Genomic DNA, 25,417 nt, shown 5'->3' with positions numbered 1-25,417 from the left:
CTGCGGGTTCCTTCTGGCTTTAATCTAAGATTGGACTGGAAATCTCCGTTCTTTCTAGAGTGTCTTTTCTTTGACATCTTTTCTTGGGGCTCCTGCTAGTGGCCCTTGATACTCTGCTGACAGGCTCCGCAGTTCCCATCCTCCGGCAAAGCCTCTTTTGTGCTGGGGAGAGAAGTCGGCTTCCTCTCTCTTACAGGAGTTTCCTGCGGTTCTGGGGGGTGCCAGCTTTCTCTCTTCTCAGTTACCACAGGGCGCAGTAGATAATTCACACGTGTGGCACGCTAAAGTCACAGGCGGTTTTAAAAATCTGCTTAGGAGGGGAGGTTGAACAGTTTTTGTTAAAACTACTTAGGAAGCCTCAGGGAACTGACTTGGTCCATCTTCCCTTTGCTGCCCCTGGTGGAGTCGCTAATGAAGGGCTTGAGGATCAAAAGGCAGGCAGCAGGGCCGCAGCCAAGGCCCTGGCTAGCCCACCAGGTAACAATCTAGAAAGTGCACTGTGTAGCCATACTGCCTGGTGTCTGATCCTCATGGCTGGCCCAAATCGTCTTACTTCAGGGAAATAGGAGCAAACTACCCATACTTCTTATGTAAAAAACGTTATTTCTTCTTTCTTTTTGGATTGAACCCAGGGGCATTCTACTTCTAAGCTACCTCCCCAGTCCATTTATTTATTTATTTATTTATTTATTTATGGTACTAGGGATTGAACACAGGGCATTCTACCTCCGAGTTATACACCCGCCCTTTTTTGTGTGTGTGTGGTACTGGAGGTGGAACCGAGGGGCTTTTCTACCTCTGGGCTATACTCCCAGACCTATTTTATACTTTATTTGAAAACAGGGCCTCACTGAGTTGCTGAGAGCCTAAGTAGCCGAGGCTGGCTTCGAACCTGTGCGATCCTCCTGTCTCAACCTCTCAAGCGCTGGGATTACAAGCGTGCACCACCACGCCCAGCTACCAGGCCTATTTTTTTTTTTTTCTCTTGAAACAGGGTCTTGCTAGATTATTGAGAGTTTCACAACTTGCTGAGGCTGTCCTTAAATCTGAGATCCCCGTCTTAGCCTCACAAGTACTGGGATTACAGGTGTGTACTACCACACCCAGCTTATTTTTATTTTGAAACAAGTGAGTTGAAGAGTCTCACTACTTGCTGAGGCTGTCCTTGAACCTGTGATCCTCCTGCCTCAACCTCCCAAGTACGGAGATTACAGGCATGTGTTACCATGCCCAGCTAACCCTTTACTTCTTTTAAAATATATGATACAGAACCCCCCACCCCATTTGGTAGTAAGGCTTGAACCCAGAGCCATTGTACATCCAAGCTGTTTTACTGTGAAACAGGGTCTAAATTACTAAAGAAATCACTAAGTTACTGAGGCTGGCCTCGAATCTGCAATCTATCTATTTCAGCCTCCCAAGTACTGGGGTTACAGGCACCACAACGGGCTTGCTGATGATGTCAGAGGCTGATTAGTTCCCTAAAAGGACACATGACTCTTGCCACGACTCTAGTACCACAGGATTCTAGTGCCAGGCTAGAAACCTTTTTGGTACTGGGGATGGAACCCAGGGGCATTCTACGACTGTGCTACACCTCCAGCCTTATTATTATTATTTAGCACTAGGGATGGAACCCAGGGGCATTCTACCTCCAAGCAATACCTCCAGCCCTATTTTTTATTCTTTATTTTGAAACAGGGTCTCACTGAGTTGCAAAGGGCCTCACTAAGCAGCTGAGACTGTCTGGGAATGGTGATCTTCCTGTCTCAGCCTCCCAAATGCTGGGATTACAAGCGTGAGCCATCATACTTGGCTTAGAAATTCTTATGTGATGAAGAACTACAATACTGGCCTTCCTCGGTTCCCAACATTTCCTTTCAATCTGGAGACATAATACCTGTCATCATCAGGCAGAGGACTGAGGCTTCCAGGAAGGACAGTCAGAAGTGGAGAGCTATTTTTAATTTTTTACATATTCGAGGTCTCTGTCCCCCCAAGGTTGTACACGAGTGTGTAAGTGCACACGTGCACCCAAACACACGCAGCAGTATCTGGCAACGATTCAGGACCTGTTTGAAGATGGAAACAGCTGTTCGTTCCCAGCCTCTTGGAATGGCCTGGCTTTCTGCCCAAGAAAACTTAGATAAGCTACAGCAGCTGTAGGAGTTCTATCTCCTAGAGCAATCTCAGCGGCCAGGTGTCCACCACCTCCTAAAACTCCAGGGGATGGCAGGGCTCAAGCAAGAGCAGGTGACTGAAGGAGGACGGAGGCAGAATTTCAAAGGCGATCAGTAGAGTTGGCAAATTTTGTTTCTCACCTCAAAGGAGGGTGGGTGATCAGCCAAAGAGCTCTGGGAGAAGGGCTGGGATCCCAGTTCTTTGTTCGGGATGGTTGGATGAATGGAGGCGCGCCCTAACCTTAACCTTGGCCCAGTCAGCCTCCCCCTCCTCCATTTTCTCCTGTTCATCCTGCCTTTTATTTTATTTTATTATGGGCATTCTACCTCTGAGCTACACCACAGCCTTTCTTTCTTTCTCTCTCTTTCTTTCTTTCTTTCTAATGAATTTTAGAACAGTCTTCACCAAGTTGCAGAGGATCTTCTCTAAGTTGCTGAAGCTGGCCTCGAACCTGCAATCCTCCTGTCTCAGCCTTGTAACTCTGAAATTGAGTTGAGGGTCCCAAGGGAGGCAAAATCCAGCAAAGGAGTGTAAGACCAGGCACCTTTAATTAATTGGCACTTTCAGGCAAGGACTGCCGACCCAATATTGTGTGTGTGTGTGGGGGGCTATCCGTCAGCAGAGTCACGCCCAGCAGAGTCACACAGAGAGTGAGGGTATTTAAGTAGCCAGCGTCTTGGGGGTGCGGGCTAACGAGACAGGAGAATGCCAGTCCTGGGCTCCTGCCCCAGTTGCAGGGTCCCTTGGGGGGAGGGGGCGGCCTTTCTCAGGTCCTAACTGACCCGACAGATCAAGCCTTCCAAGTACTGAGATCACAGGCGCACACCATCATGCCTGGCTCATCCTTTTAAATGGAGGAAGTCAGCCGGGCGTGGTGGTGCACGCTTGTAATCCCTGCACTTGGGAGGCTGATAGAGAATGGCACAGGTTCGAAGCCAGCCTCAGCTACTTAGTGAGGTTCTCAGCAACTCAGTGAGACCTTGTTTCCAAATAAAGTATAAAATTGGTCTGGGAGAAGCCGGGCATGGTGGCGCACGCTTGTAATCCCCGCACTTGGGAGGCAGAGACAGGAGGATCGCGCACACTGGCTTAGGGGACACAGTTTCCAAATAAAAATGTAAAAATAGGTCTGGGAGTGTAGCCCGGAGGTAGAAGGGCTTCCAGGAACCCCAATACCACCAAAAAAAAAAAAAAAAAAAATTGGTCTGGGAGTATAGCCTGGAGGTAGAAAAGCTCCTGAGTTCCACCCCCAGTAACACACACACACACACACACACACACACACACACACACACACACACACACACGAGCTGGGCGGGCGTGGTGGCCCATGCTTGTAATCCCCGTACTTACAGAGGCTGAGACAGGAGGATTGCATAGGTTTGAAGCCAGCCTCAGCTACTTAGTGAGGCTCTCAGCAACTTAGTAAGACCTAGTTTCCAAATAAAATATAAAATAGGTAAAAAAAATAAAAAATAAAAAAGGTCTGGGAGTATAGCCTGGAGATAGGAAGCCCCTGGGTTCCAGCCCCAGTACTACACACAAGATAAATAAATAAATAGCCCGGTGTGGTGGCGCACACTTGTAATCCCAGCATTTGGGAGGCTGAGACTGGAGGATCACGGTTCGCAGACAGCCTCTGCTACTTACTGAGGCTCTTTGCAACTCAGTGAGACCCTGTTTCAAAATAAAGAATACAAAATAGGGCAGGGGTGTAGCCCAGAGGTAGAATGCCCCTGGGTTCCATCCCCAGACCCGCAAAATTAAATAAATAAATAAATAAATAAATAAGAAGAAAGGAGGGAGGGAGGGGAGGAAGGAAGGCCTACTCTGAGCTGGGGGTGTGGCTCAGTGGTAGAGCACACTGAGATCCTGGGTTCCATCTCCAGCACTAAAAATAAAATCAAATACAATATCAAAGAAGACTCACAAAATAAGGAGAGGGCGAGAAACCTCGGTGAAGGAATATTTAATGTCAGAGGGCACTGTACATTTGAGCAGAGATGAGAGCGCAGCAGGCCCTGCCCTGGCCAGGCTCCTGTCCTCCACCCCTGAGGTCGCCCTGGGTGGTCAACAGCACAAGCTTCCTCTCCCTGGGGGCAGCTGGGGGCAGGCTGGCGCAACGTTCACTGCCATGCGCCCAGGCCTCTGCAGGCCCGGCTCCTCGATGCCGTTGCGCCTGTCTTGTCTGGGCAGGGCAGGGGCCTCTTACTGGACAGGCTGGTATTCTGGGTGAGACTTCAGCTGCCTCCTCGCCTCGTGGCCAGGGTCACGGGGCACTTATCTACCAACACAGACTTCCTCCGCCAGCATCACCCCCAGCTAACCACCGCCTCTCTCCTCAAGACCACGGAGGACAGACAGTAAATATTTCCACATCAGCACACCCGTGATCCCGGCATTTGGGAGGCTGAGACAGGAGGACCGCGGGTTCGCGGCCAGCCTCAGCGACTTAGTGAGGCCCTCTGCAATTTAGGGAGACCCTGCCTCAAAAAGAAGAATTAAAAAAAAAATGTCCACATCTCACCAGGCGGAGCGCAGGATCCCCTTCTCCCTCCCACGGGGAGGAAGAACCAGCCAAGCCCAGTCCTCAGAGATCGCCAGCGTCTTTTAAATAAGTGTTTCCTTCCCGTTTCCTCCTTTTAATTTCTTATCAGCCATCCCTTTACTTATACAAATATAAAATATATTTCGATAGACTTCTGCAATAGACTCTGTGCGGCCGCCCGGCTATTTACACACGTACTGGTCCACGACCTGGGCGCACTTGCGGCACTTGACGTAGCAGCACCAGTGGAACCTGCAGTGGCAGCGCTCCACCCGCACGCTCTTGAACTGGTCGTAGCCGCGGCCGCAGCACAGCAGCTCGCAGCCGCCCATGCCCTCCGACGCCTTGTCGCACAGGCGGCCCCGCGTGCCCAGCGAGCCCGTGCTCTCGTTGCGCACGCAGTAGTCGGGGCTCGGGTCCACGTAGACCAGGTCCTCCGCGGTGGGCGCGTTGAAGCGGCTGTTGACCAGCTCCAGCCGGCCCCTGCGGGTGATGCGCATGGCCGCCGCGCTGTCGTACTTCTCCTTCAGCTGGTCCCCCACCTTGCGGAACTCCGCCAGCTGCAGCCAGCAGGTCTTGAGGCTGCAGGACCCCGAGACGCCGTGGCATTTGCAGGCCACGTCGGCCATCTTATACACGGCCTGAGGAGAGGAGACAGAAGCCCGTGAGCAGGAGGAGGAGGAGGGGTGGGAGGAGGGGGAGGAAGGGAAGGAGGGGGAGGAGGAGGAAGGGAGAAGGAGGAAGAAAAGGAGGAGGAAGGAAGGGAGGAGAAGGAGGGAAGGGAGGAGGAGGAGGGGAGGAGGGGGAGGAAGGGGAGGAAGGGGAGAAGGAGGAAGGGAGGAGAGGAAGAGAGGAGGAGGGGAAGGGAGGAAGAGAAAGAAAAGGAGGAGGGGGAGGGGAGAGGAAGGGGAGGAGGGGGAGGAGGAGGGGGAGGAGGAGGAAGGGAGGAGAGGCGGATGAGAGGAGGAGGGGAGGGGAGGAAGAGGAAGAAGAGGAGGAGGAAGGGGAAGAAGAGAAAGAGGAGGAGGAGGAGGAGGAGGGGAGAGGAGGACAAGGAGGGAAAGGGAGGAGGAGGGGGAAGAAGAGGAGGAGGAGGAGGAGAGGAGGAGAGGGGGAGGAGGGAAGGGGAAGAGGAGGAGGGGGAAGAGAAGGAGGAAAAGAAAGAGGAGAAGGGAGAGGAGGAGGGGGAGAGGAAAGAGGAGGAGGCCGCTGCTAGGGCAGTGGCAGGTCTAGGCCACAGAGAGCTCCCAGGAGGTAGACAGCTTTCCAAAGCAGACCCAGATCCATGGAACGCCACGATGGCTTTTTTTTTTTTTTTCTTTTTGAGATGAGCCTTGCTATGTTTTCCAGGCTGGCCTTGGACTTCTGAGCCCAAGAAACCTTTTGACTCAACCTCCTGAGTGTTGAGATTACAGGCGTGAGCCTGTAATTTTGATAAAAATTTCCATCTTGATCAAAGTCTCAAAGAAAGAAGTAAACCAGGCTTGGCGCATGCCTGTAATCCCAGTACTTGGGAGGCTAAGGCAGGAGGGTTGGAGGTTTGAAGCCAGCTTCAGCAATTTGGGGAGGCTCTCAGCAACTTAGCGAGACCCAGTTTCAAAATGAAGAATGAACTAAGGCTGGGGGTGTTGCTCAGAGGTAGAATGCCCCTGGGTTCCATCCCCAGTACCACTAAAAAAGAATGTGTCCGGCTTTAGCACAATCTGGAGTACAGGTCAGACAACAAAGAATCTAGACTTTTCACAAGCCCTGTAATAGAAACCTGGCCCTGGCTCCCTGATCCCACCAAATCCCCAAGAATTGAATGGTCCTTTTTTTTTTTTTTTTTTTTTGGTGGTACTGGGGGTGGAACCCAGAGGCTTTCTACCTCCCGGCTACACTCCCAGACCTTTTTTATACTTTATTTGGAAACAGGGTCTCACTAAGTTGCTGAGAGCCTCACTAAGTAGCTGAGGCTGGCTTTGAACCTGTGTGATCCTCCTTGTCTCAGCCTCCCAAACGCTGGGATTACAAGCGTGCGCCACCACACCCGGCTGAATGGTCCTTTTTCTTATGTTGCTATTTGGTTACCAACTCCATGGTCATCAGGAGCCTCCCACAAACCACCATATTTCTTTTCTTTTCCTCTTTTTACTTTTTTTTTTTTTTGCGGTTCTAGGGATGGAACCCAGGGGCATCCTACATTTGAGCTACACACCCAGTCCTATTTTTTATTCTTTATTTTGAAACAGGGTCTCTCTGAGTTGCAATGGGCTCACTCAGTAGTAGCTGAGGCTGTCCGTGAACCGTGATCCTCCTGTCTTAGCCTCCCAAATGCTGGGATTATAAGCATTCACCACCATACCCACCACCACACCGGGCTTTTTTTGTTTTTGTTTTTGAAACAAGGTCTCGATAAAACTGGCCTCAAATCTGTAATCCTTCTTTCTCAGCCTCTCAGGTACTGGGAATACAGGTGTGTGGCCATGCCCGGCTTTGTGGGGATGGATTTGAACTTGAGTTATCCCAAATCGATATTTAAAAGCAAGAGTAGGCCAGAAAGTTGCTTACAAAATGCTTTTCAATGAAAGCATTGTGTCAAATAACCCTGGCAGCGGGCCCAGAGTGCAGATGGCAGGATAAAAATGCACGATTGCCTCCGGACATTTTCTTAGGCCGCAGCTATTGTCAGCAACTGAGTCAGGATTCATTTTTCAAAAGAGTTCCCAGATTGTGTCTTTACTCAGAGCTAAGCAGAGATCACTGCAGGTGCAAGAAATAGTGTAACCAGCCAGGCGTGGTGGCGCACGCTTGTAATCCCAGCATTCGGGAGGCTGAGACAGGAGGATCACGGTTCGCGGACAGCCTCAGCTACTTAGTGAGACCCTCTGCAACTCAGTGAGACCCGGTTTCAAAATAAAGAATAAAAAAATAGGGGAGGGGGTGTAGCTCAGAGGTGCCCTGGGTGCCATCCCCAGACCCGCAAAAAAAAAAAAAAAAAAAAAAAATAGTGTAACCATCACCAGCCCACAGGACTATTGTCAAAACTCTTCCTGATCTTTTCCCTCCCTCCCTCCCTCCTTTCCTTCCTCCTCCTCTTCCTCCTCCTTTTTTCCCGGTGGGGAATTAGTCCCTCTATTTTATGGTGGAGAAACTGAACCTCCAGGAGTGTCAATAACGTGTCCAAGGCCACCCAGGAGGAACCCAGGATAGCAGTCACATCTGCACTCCATCTTGAGGCTTAAAGGCGGCTTAGGGTGGGGAAGGAAGGAAGGAAGCTCCTTCCCAAGGCTAAAGGCAGTAGCACTGGGCTTGGCAGCTCCAGCCCACGGCACAAAGGAACTGACGCCCCGTCCTAATAAGAGCTTCAAAGACAGGACCTGCAATTAGCCTTCTGGCCCCAAGTCCCCAGGTCTGAACTGCTCTCTGACATTTCCCTGGAAATGGTCCTTGGCTTAGAGAGGGATGGCAGGCATCCACAGGGCAGGGAGGAGGAAGCACCAAGGGTCTAAAGCTGTGCACCTTGCCACTGAGCACCTGGAGGAGGGCGGTGGGCACCTCGGATGGAGCCAACACTCGGAGCCTGCGGGAGGAGAGTCAAAGCCAGACTTGGGGGTTAAGGACCGGAAGCCCAGTGTAGGGATGCTGGAAAGCAGGCTGGAAGAAGCGCTTCCCCCCGCCAGCATCACCCAGCATAGCAAACCTGAGAGCAAGAAGACCCAGCCCTTCCCTACTGACACTTGTCCCAACCTTCTTCTACTTCAAGATGTTTCGGGGGTTGTAATATTTGTGGGATTTTTTTTCCCTGTTTTTTTTTTTTTTTTTCAGAACTGGGGATAGAACCCAGGGATATTCTACCTCTCAGATACATACACCCCCAGCCCTATTTTTTATTCTTTATTTTGAAACAGGGTCTCACTGAGTTGCAGAGGACCTCGCTAAGTATCTGAGGCTGTCCGCGAACCGCGATCCTCCGGTCTCAGCCTCCCAAACGCTGGGATTACAAGCGTGGCCACCACGCTGGCTCCCTGCTTTACTGTTGATCACATCTATAAGCTCCAACACTTCAATTTTGGGTCCTTCCTGCTTACTGACAAAATAGTAAAAAAAAAAAACATGGGAACAGGGGCATGTAGCTCTGCGCTAAAGTGCTTGCCCAGTTGGAATGAGGTTCTGGGTTCTGATCTAGCACCACAGTACTAATAGTAAAGCTAATACTAATTATGAAAACAATAACAAGCCAGGTGTGGTGGTACAGATCTAAAATCCCACAACCGACAACTTGGGATGCTGAGAAAAGTGGGCTGCAGGTTCAAGGCCATCTGAGACCGTCTTTAAAAAAAAAAATAGAGCCAACTTAGTGAGGCCCTGTTTCAAAATGAATAAAAAATAGGGCAGGCGGTGTAGCTCGGAAGTCGAATGCCCCTCGGTTCCAGCCCCAGACCCGCAAAAAAAAAAAAAAAAAAAAAAAAAAAAAAGAGGCTAGGAGTATAGCTCAGAGGTAGAATACTTCTGGGTTTAATCTCCAGTACCACCTAATAATAATAACAATAACAAAATTCTTTTTAAATTTTTTTTGTTTTTTGCAGGTCTGGGGATGGAACCGAGGGGCATTCGACTTCCGAGCTACACCCCTTGCCCTATTTTTTTTTCCTTCCTTCCTTCCTTCCTTCCTTTCTTTTTCTTTCTTTTCTTTCTTGGGATGGAACCCAGAGGCATTCAACCTCCGAACTACACCCCCTGCCCAATTTTTTATTCTTTATTTTAAAACCGGGTCTCACTGAGTTGCAGAGGGCCTCACTAAGTAGCTGAGGCTGTCCGCGAACCGCAGTCCTTCAGTCTCAGCCTCCCGAATGCTGGAATTACAAGCGTGCGCCACCACGCCTGGCTTTTTTAAAAACCTTTTAACTTTACATCTTCCCTCGGCCATGCCCTGTCTAGCTCCTTTCCCGAATCTGTCTGTCTAATGGTGTGACGAACTGGGCGTCTGACAGGAATGTCATGAAGATTAGCCACAAAGCTTTTATCTGGAAAATGCTTAGAAACCCTTGAGTGACCAAGCAGTTGCAAGCCCCTGGTCTTGCCGTCAGTGTCTAAGGAGCTACCGGAGGCTCTTAAAAGCCAAGAGAAACTTCTGGTAAAGTATTTACTCTCTGGATTTATTCTGCGGTCAAATGTCAGATCCTAGATAATCTGTTTTGTTTTTTTAATCTGGTCATAAAACACTAGTCCAGGGTATTTTTCAGTCCCAACCACCACTCAGCCCTTCCTGGGAAGGGTCTGTGTAGGTGTGAAGAGCTGGGAGGTGACTGCCTGCAGCCCCAGATGATGATTTATGGTGCAGGCCTGTTCCCTGGAGAGAGGATTAAAAAGTAGACGGGGATGAGAATTCCCAACCTGAAGCAGACAGAGGCGAAGGGAGAGGTGAAGGGCTGTGGAAGAGGGGTGGAGACAGAGAAAGGGCCAGGCCTGGGAGGCAGACAGGAAGCCGGGAAGGCGGTGTGGCAGATGCCCAGGAGAAGGGCCCAGTGCAAACAAACAAGCAACAGGGCAATAAAGCCCAGAGCCAGCAGGAGCGGGGTCAAGACTGCGCAGGAAGGGCTCCTGTCTCCCCCTGCCCTCCAGGGCCTCAGATGAGGACACAGGCCTGGCCACAGTCCCAGGCGGGGCTCAGAGCAGACGGCAGCTCCCCGAATCTGACCTCTCACCAGCAGGCCCTGTGGGAACTCTGCATAGCTGCATGTGCTTACCTGTGAAGGCCATAGACCATCCCTGTCCTTGACAAGATAAAAGTAGTGGAGAAATACCAAGAACTGTGTAAAAGGATCCCTTGAAGTTCAGATGCAAGAGGCGCTATGGGGAAATGCATTTGAGCTAGGGACCTTTTATCTTTTATTCATAGTGTGTGTCTGTCTCTCTCTCTCTCTCTCTCTCTCTCTCTCTCTCTCTCTCTTACCATCTTACCAAGGATTGAACCCAGGGTCATTCTACCTCCAAATTACATACACATTGAGCCCTTTTTTTTCTTTTTCTTTTTTCCTTTTGTGGGGCTGGGGCTGGAACCCCAGCTACACCCCCAGTCCTATTTTTTATTCTTTACTTTGAAACAGGGTCTCACTGAGTTGCAAAGGGCCTCACCAAGTAGCTGAGGCTGTCTGTGAACCGGGATCCTCCTATCTCAGCCTCCCGAATGCTGGGATTGCAAGCGTGCGCCACCACGCCCAGCTCTTATTTTCCATTTCTTGAAACAGGGTCTCACTAGGTTGCTGAGAGTCTCATTATGTTGCTGAGGCTGTCCTTGAATCTGTGATCCTTCTGTCTCAGCCTTCTAAGTACTGGGATTACAGGCATGCACAATCATGTCCGGCTAAGCTAGGATCTCTTATGCTTTATTTTATTTTGATTTTGAGAGCATCCCTCTGTGTTGACCCTTGAACTCCTGGGCTCAAGCTGTCCTCCTGCTCAGCCTCTTGAATGCTGGGGTTACAGGTGGGCCATAGCACCCAGCTAGGATCTAAAGAATGGATGGAAATCGGGCTCTCAGAAGGTATATCTTCCCCCATCTCACTGGTCACTCTCTGCTCAAGTTTGACACCCAGATGGACTTCCATGCAGAGAGGAGGCCTGGAGAGAGCACACTCCAGAGATGCCCAGAGTGGAAGTCATCAAGGGTAGCTCCAGCCTCTCTGCTCTGGTTTAGACCCTAACTGCAGATCAGAGCCTCAACCAGATGGCCCAGCCTCCCCTCAGACTAACATCCCACCGTCACTAACAGAACCAGCCCCTGGGTATGGGTAGGGTGTGCAGGGAAGACCCGGGGTACAAAACCAAATCGAATTCATTTCTTTTTTTCTTTTCTCTTTGTTGTGTGTTTTTTTACCCTTCTTTTTCCCCTTTTGTGGTATTAGAGATTGAACCCAGGGGTGTTCTACCTCTGAGCTACAACCCAAACCCTTTTGTTTTGTTTTGAAACAGGATCTCACTAGGTTGCTGAGGCTGGCCTCAAACCTGTGATCCCCCTGTCTCCAACTCCCAAGGATTAGGATTATAAAAATGCATGCCCTTGTTACTGTGGGCTGGCCCCAAACCTGCAAATCTCCTGCCTTAGCTCCCCAAGTACTGGGATTGCAGATGTGCACCACTGGACCTGACAATGTCTACTTTCTACTTGACATCACACTACAGGTGATGCTAAGTCTACGGAGGGGTACCAAGTCCTCTGGAGCCACTAGTACAAGATCTCAACTCACATAAAAGACACACCCAATTCAATTTACTTGATAGGTGCTCCTGTAAAACATGGGTCGATGGTTTTTCTTTTTTTGTGTGTGTAGTTACTGGGGATTGAACTTGGGCCATTCTACTGCTCAGCTACATCCCCAGGCCTTTTTTTTTTTTTTTTTTAAACAGGGCCTCACTAGGTTGATGAGAGTCCTACTACTTGCTGAGGCTGTTCTTGAACCTGTGATCTTCCCGTCTCAGCCTCCTGTTTTAAACTTGTGATACATAAAGGCATTGTGTGTGTGTGTGTGTGTGTGTGTGTGTGAGAGAGAGAGAGAGAGAGAGAGAGAGAGAGAGAGAGATACTGGAGGTGGAGCCCAGGGGCTTTTCTACCTCTGGGCTATACTCCCAGACCTTTTTTAATAGTTTATTTGGAAACAGGGTCTCACTAAGTTGCTGAGAGCCTCACTAAGTAGCTGAGGCTGGCTTTGAACCTGCGCGATCCTCCTGTCTCCGCCTCCCAAGCGCGGGGATTACAAGTGTGCGCCACCACGCCTGACTGTACATAAAGGTATTTTGAGAACTGTATCTGCATCCTGTCACTGAATTGCCAGTAAGCCGACATTATACTTCTGACCTTATTTCTTCTCAGGAAATTGCTGTTCTCATTTTTAGTCTGTCTTGGGTCTTGCTACAGCACCTGGCCGGGGACCCAAGGCCAGCTGGCTTGAAACTGACCTCAGTGAGGACAACACCTGAGGAAGAAGTCTGTGTGGTGTTGTTTCGCAAGGGCTCTGTACCAGCACTCAGAGCTCAGACCGACCCAAGGGGAAGGATGGACACCACATCCTCGCTTCCACTTCCTGTCAACACCGCCACGCTGAGCCAGCTGCAGGCAGAGCTTCCCGCGGGGCGGGCCCTCAGGCTTCCCGGGCAGAGGTAGGCCGGGGCGGGGCCAGATGTGTGATCAGAGCGGGGTCCTCGGGAGGAAGGAGCACAGGCTCAGCACCCCGCAAAGGCAGCTGCACAGCCACACTCTGCACCTGCCAGAAGCCCGGCTCCCCAAACTGGGGTTTAGCTTCTACGGGAACTGAGGCTTTCTCATAAAGCCACATCTGGTATGAAATTTGTGACTGTTTCCTTAAGCCTTACAGAAACGGTTATCTTTGCACACTTCCACATATGTAGAAAAACTCCTAGAATAAGCCAGGCACAGTACTGCACACCTATAATCCCAGAGACTAGGGAGACTGAAGCAGGAGGATTGCAGGTTTATGGCCAGTCTGGGCAACTTGGTGAGACTCTGTCTCAAACTAAAATAGAAAGACCTGGGAGCAAGGAACAGTAGTGCACCTAAGTAATCCTAGCTTTTGGGAGTCAGAGACAGGAGGATTGCAGGTTCCTGGCCAGCCTCAGCAATTTATAGTAAGGCCTTCTGCAACTTAGTGAGAGGCCATTTCAAAGTAAAAAATTAAAAAATAGGGCTGGGGGCCAGGTGTGGTGGCGCACGCTTGTAACCCCAGCGCTTGAGAGGCTGAGAGAAGAGGATTGCAGGTTTGAGGCCAGCCTTGGCAACTTAGCAAAACCTTGTTTCAACATCAAAAATAAAATCAGAAGCCGGGTGTAGTGGCGCAGGCGCGTGCTCATAATCCCAGCATTTGGGAGGCTGAGAACGGAAGATCACAGTTCACGGACTACTTAGTGAGGCCCTCCACAACTTGGTGAGACCCATATTCTTTATTCAAAATAAAGAATAAAAAACAGGGCAGGAGCCGGGCGTGGTGGTGCATGCTTGTAATCCCCATGCTTGGGAGGCAGAGACAGGAGGATTGCGCAGGTTTGAAGCCAGCCGTGCTGGCTTAAGAGACCTTGGTTCCAAATAAAAAAGTATAAAATAGCCGGGCGTAGTGGTGCATGCTTGTAATCCCCGTGCTTGGGAGGCGGAGACAGGAGGATCATGCTGGTTCTAAGCCAGCCTTGCTGGCTTAAGAGACCCTGTTTCAAAAAAAAAAAAAAAGGTCTGGGAGTGTAGCCCAGAGGTAGAAGGGTTTCCAAGAACCCCAGTACCACCAAAAAAAATAAACAAATAAAAAACAAAAACAAAACAAAAAACAGGGCAGGAGGTGTAGCTTGGAGGTCAAATGCCCCTGGGTTCTATCCCCAGACCCGCAAAAAAATAAAATATAATCATGCTAGGGGTATAGCTCAGAGGTGAATGCCCCTGAGTGCAATCCCGAGTGCACCCTCCCACACACACAATAATAAAATGAACTCGGCATGCAGCTCAGTGGTGGAGTGCTCCAGAGTCAAATCCCCAGCCCCTCTTGCTCAAACAAAAACCCTCCCAGCAGAGAAGGTGTTTGCCATCAGCACTCCAATGACTGGGGCTCTGGATATGTGTGATAGCAGCTCTTAAAAGTCAGCTCTGGTCTACCTGAGCCTTTAACAAATCATAAATCCATGGCCAGGGGATTCTCTACTGGATTAGCCTCCCACAGTCTTATCTGTCCCACAAGAGGGCAGGTCAAGACTAGAGCCCCACTCTCCTGGAATGCTGAGCACTGCACCTAAGTCCTACAGGAGCAGATGTCCTGGGAAGTGGTAAACAGGGTTCCAAAAGTGACATCTGGGAGCCAGGCAAGGTGGCACAAGCCTGTAGCCCTAGCTACTCAGAAGGCTGAAGCAAGAGGATTGAGCCCAGGAGCTGGAGACCAGCCTGGGCAACCTTGTGAGATCCCATCTCAAAAAACAACCAACAGCAGGGCGTGGTGGCGCACACTTGTAATCCCAGCATTCAGGAAGCTGACACCAGAGGATCAGGGTTTGTGGACAGCCTCAGCTACTCAGTGAGGCCCTGTGCATCTTAGTGAGACCCTGTTTCAAAATAAAGAATTAAAAAAAAAAATAGGGCAGAGGATATAGCTTGGAAGTCGAATGCCCCTGGGTTCCATCCCCAGACCCACTAAAAATCAAAAAAACCAACCAACAGCCCGGCGTGGTGGCGCATGCCTGCAATCCCAGTACTTGGGAGGCTGAGACCGGAGGGTCACAGGTGCTAGGACAGCCTTGGAGACTTCTGAGACTCTGCAACTTAGACTCTGTTTCCAAATAAAAATGAAATCAGGGCTGGGGGTGCAGCTTGGAAGTCGAGTGCTCCTGGCTTCCATCCCTGTACCACCAAATTACAAAAAAGAAAAAGAAAAACGCAAAGTGACAACTGAATGCGCCCATGGTGGATGCAGCGATCGGACAGGAATTAGCTCAGTAGCGTGGGTATCTGGGTCAGCCGCCGGGGTTATTCCTCAGCGGTGGGGCTGGCCGCCTCCCCGGCGCAGGCCCGGGTGTGTGTTGGGGGCGGGGCGGGGGCAGAGGCTCGTCTTACCCTGCGGCCGGCCTCGTTGTTCTGCAGGTTCATGAGCACGCGGCCCTGCTCCTCGGATCCCTTGGCAAAGTTCTTCTCCCGCTCCCGGGCATCCACAAACTCCTTAGCAAAGCGGTAGCCGTACTCCACGTTGTCCCCGCAGCCACCCCACAGCCAGTCCCGGGGGAGGTCCTTGGGCCGCGCTGCCCGGCTGCAGCCACAGGTGGAAAGCTCGCCCTCGCGACAAGCCCGGCTGATGGCATTCACCACCCCTGCGGCGCTCACGGCGTAGGTGAAGGCGGTCTCCCGGCTGCCTGTGAGGGGGACAAGAGGGCTGAGGAAGGAGGTGGCCCCTTCCCTCTGCCTCCGGGCCTGTCCACCTCAGCCTCTGTGGGGGTGGGGAACAGTTTTTGGCAAATCACCTTACCTTCTGATGGCTCTGATGGTGAGAAATTTTTTTTTTTTTAATGGGCTGACATTTGCCTCTTTTTTTAAAGCCCTGCCTCTCGGCCCCAGTTCTGAATCAATGAATCCTTCCAGGCCTGGCTAAGCTCCTACACACTGCAGAGATGTTTACAGGAGCTGTAGGTCCCTGGGAGGGAGACGGAAGTAGGGAGAAGGACTTCCAGGAACAAGGGACCACACGCGCCTCAACAGAGCCCTGGTATCAGGAGCAGGAATCTGCGCCCTAGCAAACATTTCTCCCTCACAGATGCGACCTCTCTAGGAGGGACAGGTCTGTCTTCTTTATCACTACCATTATCTAGCTAGATACTGCAGAGACCAGGAACGCAAAGTGAAGGAGAATTACAAAGTCCAGGATAACCCAGGCTGTCTCCCTCTCTCTTCCACAGAAGCCATACTGCCTCCTAACTCGAGCACACCGGGGAGCCACACGACGGTATCTATGATCTCAGGCTCTAAGCATGGTCCCTCTAAATATCCAGACCACTGTCCAAGAGAAAATCCCAACCATGTTCCTTCTTATTGCAATAGCAAATCACTTTAAAAAACTCATGACATATATTCGACTTCAACGAAAACATGTATGTATGTATTTATTTTGCGGTACTGGGGATGGAACCCAGGGGCATTTTATCTCTGAGCTACACCCTCAGCTCTACTTTTTATTCCTTATTTTGAAACAGGGTCTCACTGAGTTGCAAAGGGCCTCACTAAGTAGCTGAGGCTGTCCTCACACGGAGATCCTCCTGTCTCAGCCTCCCGAATGCAAGGATTATAAGCATGCGCCACCATGCCCGGCAGATGAAAACATTTATAAGAAATAATATTCAGCTTCCTGGGAAATGCACCTCAAAGTCAAAAAAAGATACCACTAGGATGGCCATCACAATAAAAAAGGCAGGTAATAATGATTTGGTATGGATATGGAACCCTCCTGTGTAGTTGATGATGGGAACGTTCAATGCTATAGCTGCTTGCTAAACAGTATGGCAGTTCCTCAAAAGGTTAAAAGTAGAGTATGACCCAGGAACCCCTCTCCTAGGAATATACCATGGGACATGAAAACACACAAAGCCTTACCCATGAATGCTCACTGCAGCATCATTCGTAATAGGCGAAAAGTAGAAACAACCCACTGTCCATCAATGGATGAGTGGATACACAAACTGTGGTATTAGCCATATAATAGAATAGTATTCGGTCATAAAAGGAATAAAGAACTGACACATGTTACAACATGTATGAAGCTTTACATCATTATCCCAAGTGAAAGAAGCCAGTCAGTCAAGGCTGCGTGTTGTGTGTTTCTATTTATATGAAATATCCAGGTTAGGTAAATCCATAGAGGCAGATTAGTGGTTGCCTAGGGAGGGGGCTAGGGGCTGGACAGGGACATCTATGGGATGATGACAGTGTTCTGGAATTAGTGGTGACAGTTGCATACCTTGTGCATGGTATACTTTTGTGTGTGTGTGTGTGTGTGTGTGTGTGTGTGTAGTGTGTGTAGTGCTAGGAATTGAGCCCAGGGGCATTCTACCTCCGAAGTATACCTACAGCCTTTTTTTTTTTTTTGTGAAACAAGGTTCATGCTAGGTTGCTGAAGAGCCCAAGTTGCTGAGGCTGCTTTGAACCTGCGATCCTCCTGTCTCAGCCTCCCAAGTATTGGGATTATAGGCGTGTGTCACCCTGCAAGTAGTGAGGTGCCACAGCAATTTCATGCAGATCTTGAGAGCTCGATCAGGGGATCCGCAACGGTGTAGGTCCCCCATGAAGTATGTCTGGCATTTCTTTCTTCAAAAAAAATATTTTAGGATTATTTGGATTAATATGTATAATTGGAATTTTATGTATAAACTTTATAACTAAAACTGATGGGGAACGGCTTGTGAGAGACTCAGGTGGCAAAGATATCTTCCCAAGGATAAAAATATTGGGCCAAATATTAAGTTCAAGCTGACCTTAGTTAGAGCCACTGTATACAATTAAGTTTGAGACAGCCTTGTGAAGTGAGACAAAATATACTATGTCCAGCACCCTTGCCCTAAACTTTATAGAAAATAATAATTTTTACTGTCCTTGGAAATCCTGCTTGTATGACTATGCTCTTGCTTTTCTGCCAAAAAATAAAGTATAAAAACTGTAACAAATCCTGAATAAAATGGAGAAGATCGAATCTGGATCGTGTGTCGTCTTCTCTCTTCGGCCTCGGTTTTCCCCCCTCACCTTTACACAAACCCCGACTCTGCTAGGGCTGGACCCCGGCAGTGAGGCTCTGTTTCAAAAATAAAAATAAAACAGGGCTGTGATGTAGCTCGAAGGTAGAATGCCCCTGGGCTTAATCCCCAGCAAGGTATTATAGGTACGTGTCACTATGCCCAGCCACACGAACTGGCTGGCTGGGCATAGTGACACATACCTATAATCCCAGTACTTGGGAGGCTGAGACAGGAGGATCCCAAGTTTGAAGACAGCCTCACTGACTTAGTGAGACTGACTCAGAATAAAAAATAAAACAGCATGAGCTCAAAGGCAAAATGTCCCTGGAGTCAATTCCCAGTATCAAAAAGGTAAATAAATAAATAGAGCTGGGATGTGGCTCAGAGGTAGAATACCTCTCATTTAATCTCCAGTATCCTCCCCCCAAATTAAATGGTATACTATGTGGTTTATATCTCCATGAAGCTCTTAAAAGGATAACTAATACTCACGTGGACTGAGATGTGGAGGGAAGGGAGTGATTGTTGGCAGGAAACAGATTCAGTCCTGCTCTGAGCCTACATCATGCAGAACCTCTGCTTCCCTTTTCCTCCCTCTTGCGGCTCCATGGTCAGGAGACATTCCCAGGCCAGTCCCGGCAGGTGGAGGGGTGGTGGTCTCCATCAGTTAAAAGCTCTGGAGTGGACCCCACTTTTCCTAACTCCTCCTTCTTTTTTTGGATTGCTAGGAATTGAATGCAGAGGGTTTCTACCTCTGAACTACACCACCAGACAATTTTATTTTTATTTGGAAATAGGGTCTCACTAAATTGCCGAGGCGGGCAGCAAACCTATCTCAGCCTCCCTAAGTACTGAGATTATAGGTGTGCACCACTGCGCCTGCCTTTCTGCCTGACTTGATTACCTCGGCACCACACGGTGACCCAGACCATCCTGAGTGAGTTCATTTTGCTCAGTTAGCCACAGATTGGCTTCTAGTCAGTTGTGGAATGGAAATGAACCCCCAAAGGATGGCAGGAAGCCCATTCTAGATCCAGCGTCAGGACTGACATCTGAACTGGTGCTGAAGTAGAGTCGGAGGGCTCTGGCCTGGGGGTTCAGAGTGGGCTGCACTTTGAGGGCTGCGTCCCTGAGAAGGCACCTAGACCAGAGCCTCAGCCCCTAACCAGCACCCCAGAACAGAGAGGAGCCTTTGAGGCTCCTTAGCACTGTGCAGGTGTACCCTGGAGCCCAACCCCAGGGTATGCCTGCACAGTGCTCCTCAGAGGAGCTGGCTGGGCTCTCAGAGAATCTCACTGCATCTTTTTTCAATGACTCAAATCACTAAAATGTTTTTCTTTCTACTAAACCGAAATATGCCTCCTGATAACTTCCGCTGGCTGCGGCGACACTGTCGAATCCCTCTTCCTCTTGACAGCTCCTCAGTGTTTGAAAACAAGTAAGATGCCTTTTGTGCTTCTCTTCCCAAGCTACATATGTCTGGTTTCTTCGACTGCATTTAGCAGACAGGCTTTTCAGAGCAGAGTCAGGCCCTTCAGGATTCCCTGTGAAAATCATCTACCTGCGGGTCACCTGATACGGCTATGTTGTGAGCCAATCCCACTCAGCCCCAAGGGCACCCTCTGCAGAAGCTGACCCGAGCGCTGTCCCAGGAATACCTGCGCAGTCCTGCTCTGCACCTGGAGGAGATCCCCAAAGAAGAGGAAGAGCAGCAGGGTTCAGAGTACACACAGCCAGGCCTGGTGGCCCGCGCTTGTAATCCCAGCACTTGGGAGGCTGAGATAGGAGGACCACAGGTTTGTGGACAGCCTCGGCTACTTAGTGAGGCTCTTTGCAACTCAGTGAGACCCTGTTTCAAAATAAAGAGTAAAAAAATCAGGCTGGAAACCAGGCGTGGTGGCACACATTTGTAATCCCAGCATTTGGGAGGCTGAGACCAGAGGATCGTGGTTCGCGGACAGCCTCAGCTACTTAGCGAGGCCCTCTGCAACTCAGTGAGACCCGGTATCAAAATAAAGAATAAAAAATAGGGCAGGGGGTATAGCTCAGAGGTTGATCGCCCCTGGGTTCCATCCCCAGACCCGCAAAAATATTAATAATAATAATAATAAATCAGGCTGGGGGTGTAGCTCAGAGGTAGAATGCCCCTGGGTTCCATCCCCAGTACTGAATGAATAAATAAATAAATATTCACATTCCAGGTTCTTTACCTCTCCGTATGGGCTGGGGAAAGAGGTCTGGAGTAAGTGGAAGAGGAAGAGAGCCTTCCACACATCCTTCATGATGGAGGATATCGCAATCACCAGCCCCCCACGCACACACCTGTACTAGAAACATTCCTTGGGAAAGCCCCAGCCTCAGGTAACCCAGAATGTGGCCTTCAGATGGGAAGCCGTCCTGGGAGAATGTGAGGTCCTAGGAGAATGTGAGACGGGACCAATACAGGGCCCCAACACCTTCCTTTTTATGGCCCTGGGGATAAGACCCAGTAGAATAGGGCCGGATTTCTCAATTTCTTGCCAGGCAGGGAGGGGGAGGATTGCATTTTAAAGGGACCTCAAACAATTAGACCTCAGATCACACCTCCATCTGAGCAATAGGGTTGCTTAAGAATCCTAGACCAGCAGTGGGAGAGGGGAAGGGCCAGGAATCCAGAAGAAATGGCCCTCTCTTCTTTCTTCTTTAGTCTGCTCCCATCCCCCACTTACACACACACACACACACACACACACACACACACACACACACCTTCAAATGAAAAAGCCTGCTCTGGGTCTGGGTTGGGTTAATGACAGCTATCAGCAATGTGGAAATTTGACCCAACATTTCTATCTGTCTTTCAAGGATCCAAGTGGAAGAGGAAAAAATTCTAGAGACATCCAAGGCTGGAATTTGGGGTTCTCTACCCAAAACTCTCAAAAGGCTAACAGGAGGCCCTTGTTGCAGGAGAGACAAAGGCGGCGGTGGCAGGCGGGTCTCCTAACCCACTCTAAGTCAACTCAAGGATGGGATGTCCCATCCAGCCCGCCCAGGTGAAGCTGGAGGGCAGAGGCTACGGGGCCATGAATATATTATCTGCACGCTGCTTCCAATCCTAGGAAGAACCCAATGAGGTTTCCATTTGGGGTCTCCATGTGCCAGTCCTGGGAGGGCTTAATTGAGCTCAGGCAAGAAGAGCACATTCCCCGTGGCCCAGGCTGATTTCAGCGGCTTCTTACCTATCTGCATGACTCTGCCAAAGACAGAGGTGTTGTCCACGGTGCTGCAGTTCCATCGCCTCTGCCGGAATTGGTACTGGCACTCCTTAATACCCGTCTTGGCTCCTTCTCCGATGTGGGCCATGTGTTCCTGGTACAGCTGGCACAGCTTTCTCTGGCCGGGGGAGAGCCCGGGGAGCTGGCTGCACACGGGCTGAGCACCGATGATAAACATCTCTGGTCTCTGCACTGGGTTCATAGCTAAGGACCTACAACGGCAACGCAGAAAGGGGGAAGGCGAGCGCTGAGCCTGCGCAGTGCCCAGCCGCCCTCACTCCTCGGACGCTTGCTGGTACGAAGCCCTGGGCGACTTGGAAGGAAAATTTAGTAGAAGAGACCACATGCCTTCAAGGGGAAAGTGAGGCAGCAATGGCGCATGCGTTGCCCGATGCCTCATCCAAGGAGCCTGGGGGCGGGGCCTGCAGACAGGCAAAGCTCTTCCACCAGGAGAAGCCTTTAGAAGGAGCCAGCCGGAATTTGAACTGGTCTTAGAAGAAGGTGTGGGGGCAGGGTAGCTATTCTTTCGAGGCACAGGGCAAGAAGAACCAAATGTCAGCATAAGTCTTGTCCAAGGAGTAGAAATGACTAGTTCAGTTTGGCCCAAGAGCAGGTGATAGGAGGGAGAGTGACCAACTCCCCGAAATGGAACTTTCCTTATGCCTTTAAAATAGAAATCAGCATGGGAGGCTGACACAGGAGGATCACAAGTTTGAGGCCAGACTCAGAAACTTGGTGAGCCCTTGCTTCAAAAAAAAGGAAGAAGCCGGTTATAGCGGTGTACGCTTGCAATCCCAGCATTTGGGAGGCAGAGACCACGGACAGCCTCAGCTACTTAGTGAGGCCTTGTTTCAAAAAAATAAAAAGACAAAAAAATAGGGCTGGGGGTGTAGCTCGGAGGTACAATAAATACTCCTGGGTTCCATCCCCAGGACCGCCAAAGAAGAAAGAAAGAAAGAAAGAAAAAGAAAGAAAGAAAGAAAGAAAAAAGTCAGGGATAGACTGCACCCGGTTTCAATCCTTACTACTAAATAAATGCAATAGAATCTAGTCTGCACACAGCATAATATATTCTATACATCTTCACTTCCATATTTTACCCCACACATCCCCCAACCCACTGCCCATCAGTTCTGGAATCCTCCTGTTCATCATCAAACAGACATAAAAAGTTTTAGGTTAGAGATGTTTATGCAGATTCACCATCTGCATAAACATCTGCACAGGGCACAGACCATGTAAAATAAGGATTCGCCATCACACTGCTGTGCTGACTTGGCAGTGACAGTGGCCCTAAAACAAGAAGCCACACGTGTTCCTGCAGACCCCCATCTGGATGAAACAGAAATTCTGCCCTCTCTGCCTCTGCGGGTGAAAACAGATATCAATACGTATATATTTTCTGAGATGAAGGTCTCAGTGTGACCCAGGCTGGCCTTGAATGCCTGGGCCAAAGCAATCTTCCTGCCTCAGCCTCCTGAGGAACTGGGAGCACAGGCAGGTGCAACTGTGCCCAGCTTCATAGGATTTTTCTTTTCTTTTCTTCTCTTTTCTTTCAGAGCTGGAGATTGAACCCAGGGCCTTATGCATACTATTATCAATAGTTAATTAACCCAAATAACAATAAAAAAGCTATTTTTTTTTTGGTGTGTGTGTGTGTGAGTCTGGGGATGGAACCCAGGGGCATTCGACCTCTGAGCTACACCCCCTGTCCTATTTTGTATTTTTATTATGAAACAGGGTCTCACTAAGTTTCAGAGGGCCTCACTAAGTAGCTGATGCTGTCCAAGAACCCTGATCCTCTGGGCTCAGCCTCCCGAATGCTGAACGCTGGGATTACAAGCCTGCATCACCACGCCAGGCTTAAAAGAGCTATTTTTAACAATTCATGGGGATGGGGGAGGGTCCAGGAAAAAGGATGGTAGATAGGATCAGAGGAAAAAAAACCCAAAAGAACCAATCCTGTATCTTCAGGGAACCCTCACCTCTGGGGGCTGGAGAGGGAAAAGGAAATCTTAACAAAAGGCCCTTCCCATTCCTCTGGATAAAAGTATGACCAGGGTGCCCTCCCTCCACACCTCCATCACCAAAGGAGCTGTGGCGTGCAGAGTAGTCCCGAAGCCCCTCACTCACCACCAGGAGTTGGCGTCAGTCAGCAGCTGGGCCCAGCTGGTGAGCAGAGCCGTGGTGAACAGCAGCAGCAGGCTGGGCATGGTGGGCCTCAGCCCGCCCCAGTGCCCTGGGACCAACAGCTTCCAAAGCGGGGCTCCCTAGAGAAACCAGGGGAGAATGAGTGCGCAGACCAGGAGGGAGGGGCAGGCCAGGAAAGCCCGGGCTGGGCTCTGGGTGGGCCTGAGTCAAGTTCTGCTCCCACAGCAACTCAGCCCCTGACAACCTCCACCTCTCTTGCCGGGAGCCGTGGGAACCCCATTCAGGTCCTAACTCCAAAGGAAATAAACGGAACCGGGAAAGGGGGATGGAAACGAAGGTGTAACATAGTGTGGTGTGTAGGAAGTTGCTTTGCTGTGAAGCACACCTGCCCTTCTAGGACATCCTGAGAAATGAGGACCATCCAGCCTCATTTTTTTTTTTTTTTTTACCTCTCCAGTCCAGAGACTGACTTTTCTTACCATCAGTCTTTTTTTTTTTGGGGGGGGGGTAGGGATTTTAACAAACATACAAAACTGGTGAACTGGATTTCCCTAAACCCAAATAGGAGTCTTCAATCTGTACCCTTCTTCCTCCAAACAAGTTTTCCAAATCCCAACTCTTGTTTATCCTTAAGGAATAACTGCAGGGAGAAGAGGGAAGACTTCTCCCTCCCTTCCTTCCTTCGGTTACATACCCAGCCCTTTTTCTTTCTTTCTTTTTTTATTATTTTGAAACAGGATCTCTAAAGTTGCCGCAGGCTGACCTCGGACTTGCATCCTTCTGTCTCAGCCTCCCAAGAACAAGGAGGACTTCACTTTCTCAAGTCAGCGTCTCTAAGCAGCGCAGCCAACAGCGCAAAAGGTTTCTGGGAGTCTGGGGTCGCGCATCCTTGGCGGCCTGGTACCCTCTCGCGCAGAGAGGCCACCCCGGGACACATGAGCATCTGATATGATGTCTAGGCCGAGGACATCTTCCCAAAGCCACCACGCTCGGCCGGAGCACCAGAGGTCCCCACATCTGCCTAGCGCTTTAGTAACTGAAGCCAGAGCGAGCTGATAAAACACGCCCCCTGCGCCCCCTCCCGCCTCTCCCTCCGCTCCCTGTGGGGCGGGACCCCACGTCTCCTGGGAGTCTGCTCCGGGACCCTCCGCACCTCTCTCCCAGCGCGCCAGGCGGCCGCCGCCCCCGCCCCGTCTCACCGCGCGGGTCTCCAGGCGCCACCGGAGGGGGCGGCAGGTGCTTTTGGTCATCAGCCTCGGAAATACTTATGTCCTGGGGCCACCAAGAGAGGAAGGTGGCCCGAGCAGGGTCCAGGAGAGCTGGGACTATGCCTTTCCCCCACCCCCTTTTGGTCTTTCTCCTTGAGGTCTCCGATGGGGCGGGGAGACCAACAGGCAGGTGTGTGGGGGCCGGCCAGGGCAGATCAAAGAGGAGCCTTGCAGTCCCCTTTGTCATGCAGAGCCAGCTCGGAAATGAGCGGCCTGAGACCAACAGCTGCCCACACCGACCTCTCCACGCCGTAAAGGATGCCCCCTCCCCCGACCCCCCCCCCGACCCCCATAAATCCTCCTCGTCCCTCGGGCCAGGAGGTCTGCGAATGCAGCGACTGGAACCGAGAGATGGAGCAGAGATAGGGCTGGCACCAGAAGCTAATGGCTTTATGGAGGGGAGGGGACCAGGTTCAGGATAGGGAAGGGGAGGGAAACGCTTCAAAGAGTTTCCTTGTCCAAACATCCCCAACCCCACCTCCCAGTCCTTGTAGGGGACCATCCCCTCCTGCCTTCCGCCCTCCCCTCCCCCATCTTACCCCAAACACCCCCCTCCCAATCTACATCACACATTCCCACAGCCAGATAGGGGCCTCCTCCCAACTGGCGACACTTCCTATCCCCAGGGTCTCCCCTCAGCCGGGTCACCTCCTTCCAGCTGGCTCCAGGGACATTTATTTGGCCTTGCAAGTCCTGGGTTCCACTGAGACCTCTGTAGAGCCAAGGACAGAAGCCAGTGCCTGCCAACCAATGGTCACTGCGGCTTTGACTGC

General features: G+C 50.5%; 1 protein-coding gene across 1 annotated transcript; it reads right to left on the bottom strand.

Moving 5' to 3' along the window:
• Positions 1-4,911: 4,911 nt before the first annotated feature.
• On the bottom strand, positions 4,912-24,695 carry WNT5B (Wnt family member 5B; the record flags this gene model as incomplete). Its single annotated transcript, XM_080705960.1, has 5 exons — positions 24,576-24,695; positions 23,359-23,495; positions 21,190-21,437; positions 15,312-15,604; positions 4,912-5,370 (listed from the first exon to the last, which is right to left on the bottom strand). Exons 1-5 carry the CDS (start codon positions 24,624-24,626, stop codon positions 4,912-4,914), a joined length of 1,188 nt encoding a protein of 395 aa, XP_080562086.1. The 5' UTR covers positions 24,627-24,695.
• Positions 24,696-25,417: the final 722 nt, after the last annotated feature.

The sequence above is a fragment of the Muscardinus avellanarius genome, assembly GCF_963383645.1.
Source record: "Muscardinus avellanarius genome assembly, chromosome: 11".
NCBI classification, from domain to species: Eukaryota; Metazoa; Chordata; class Mammalia; order Rodentia; family Gliridae; genus Muscardinus; species Muscardinus avellanarius.
This window is presented reverse-complemented; position numbering and strand designations above follow the sequence as displayed.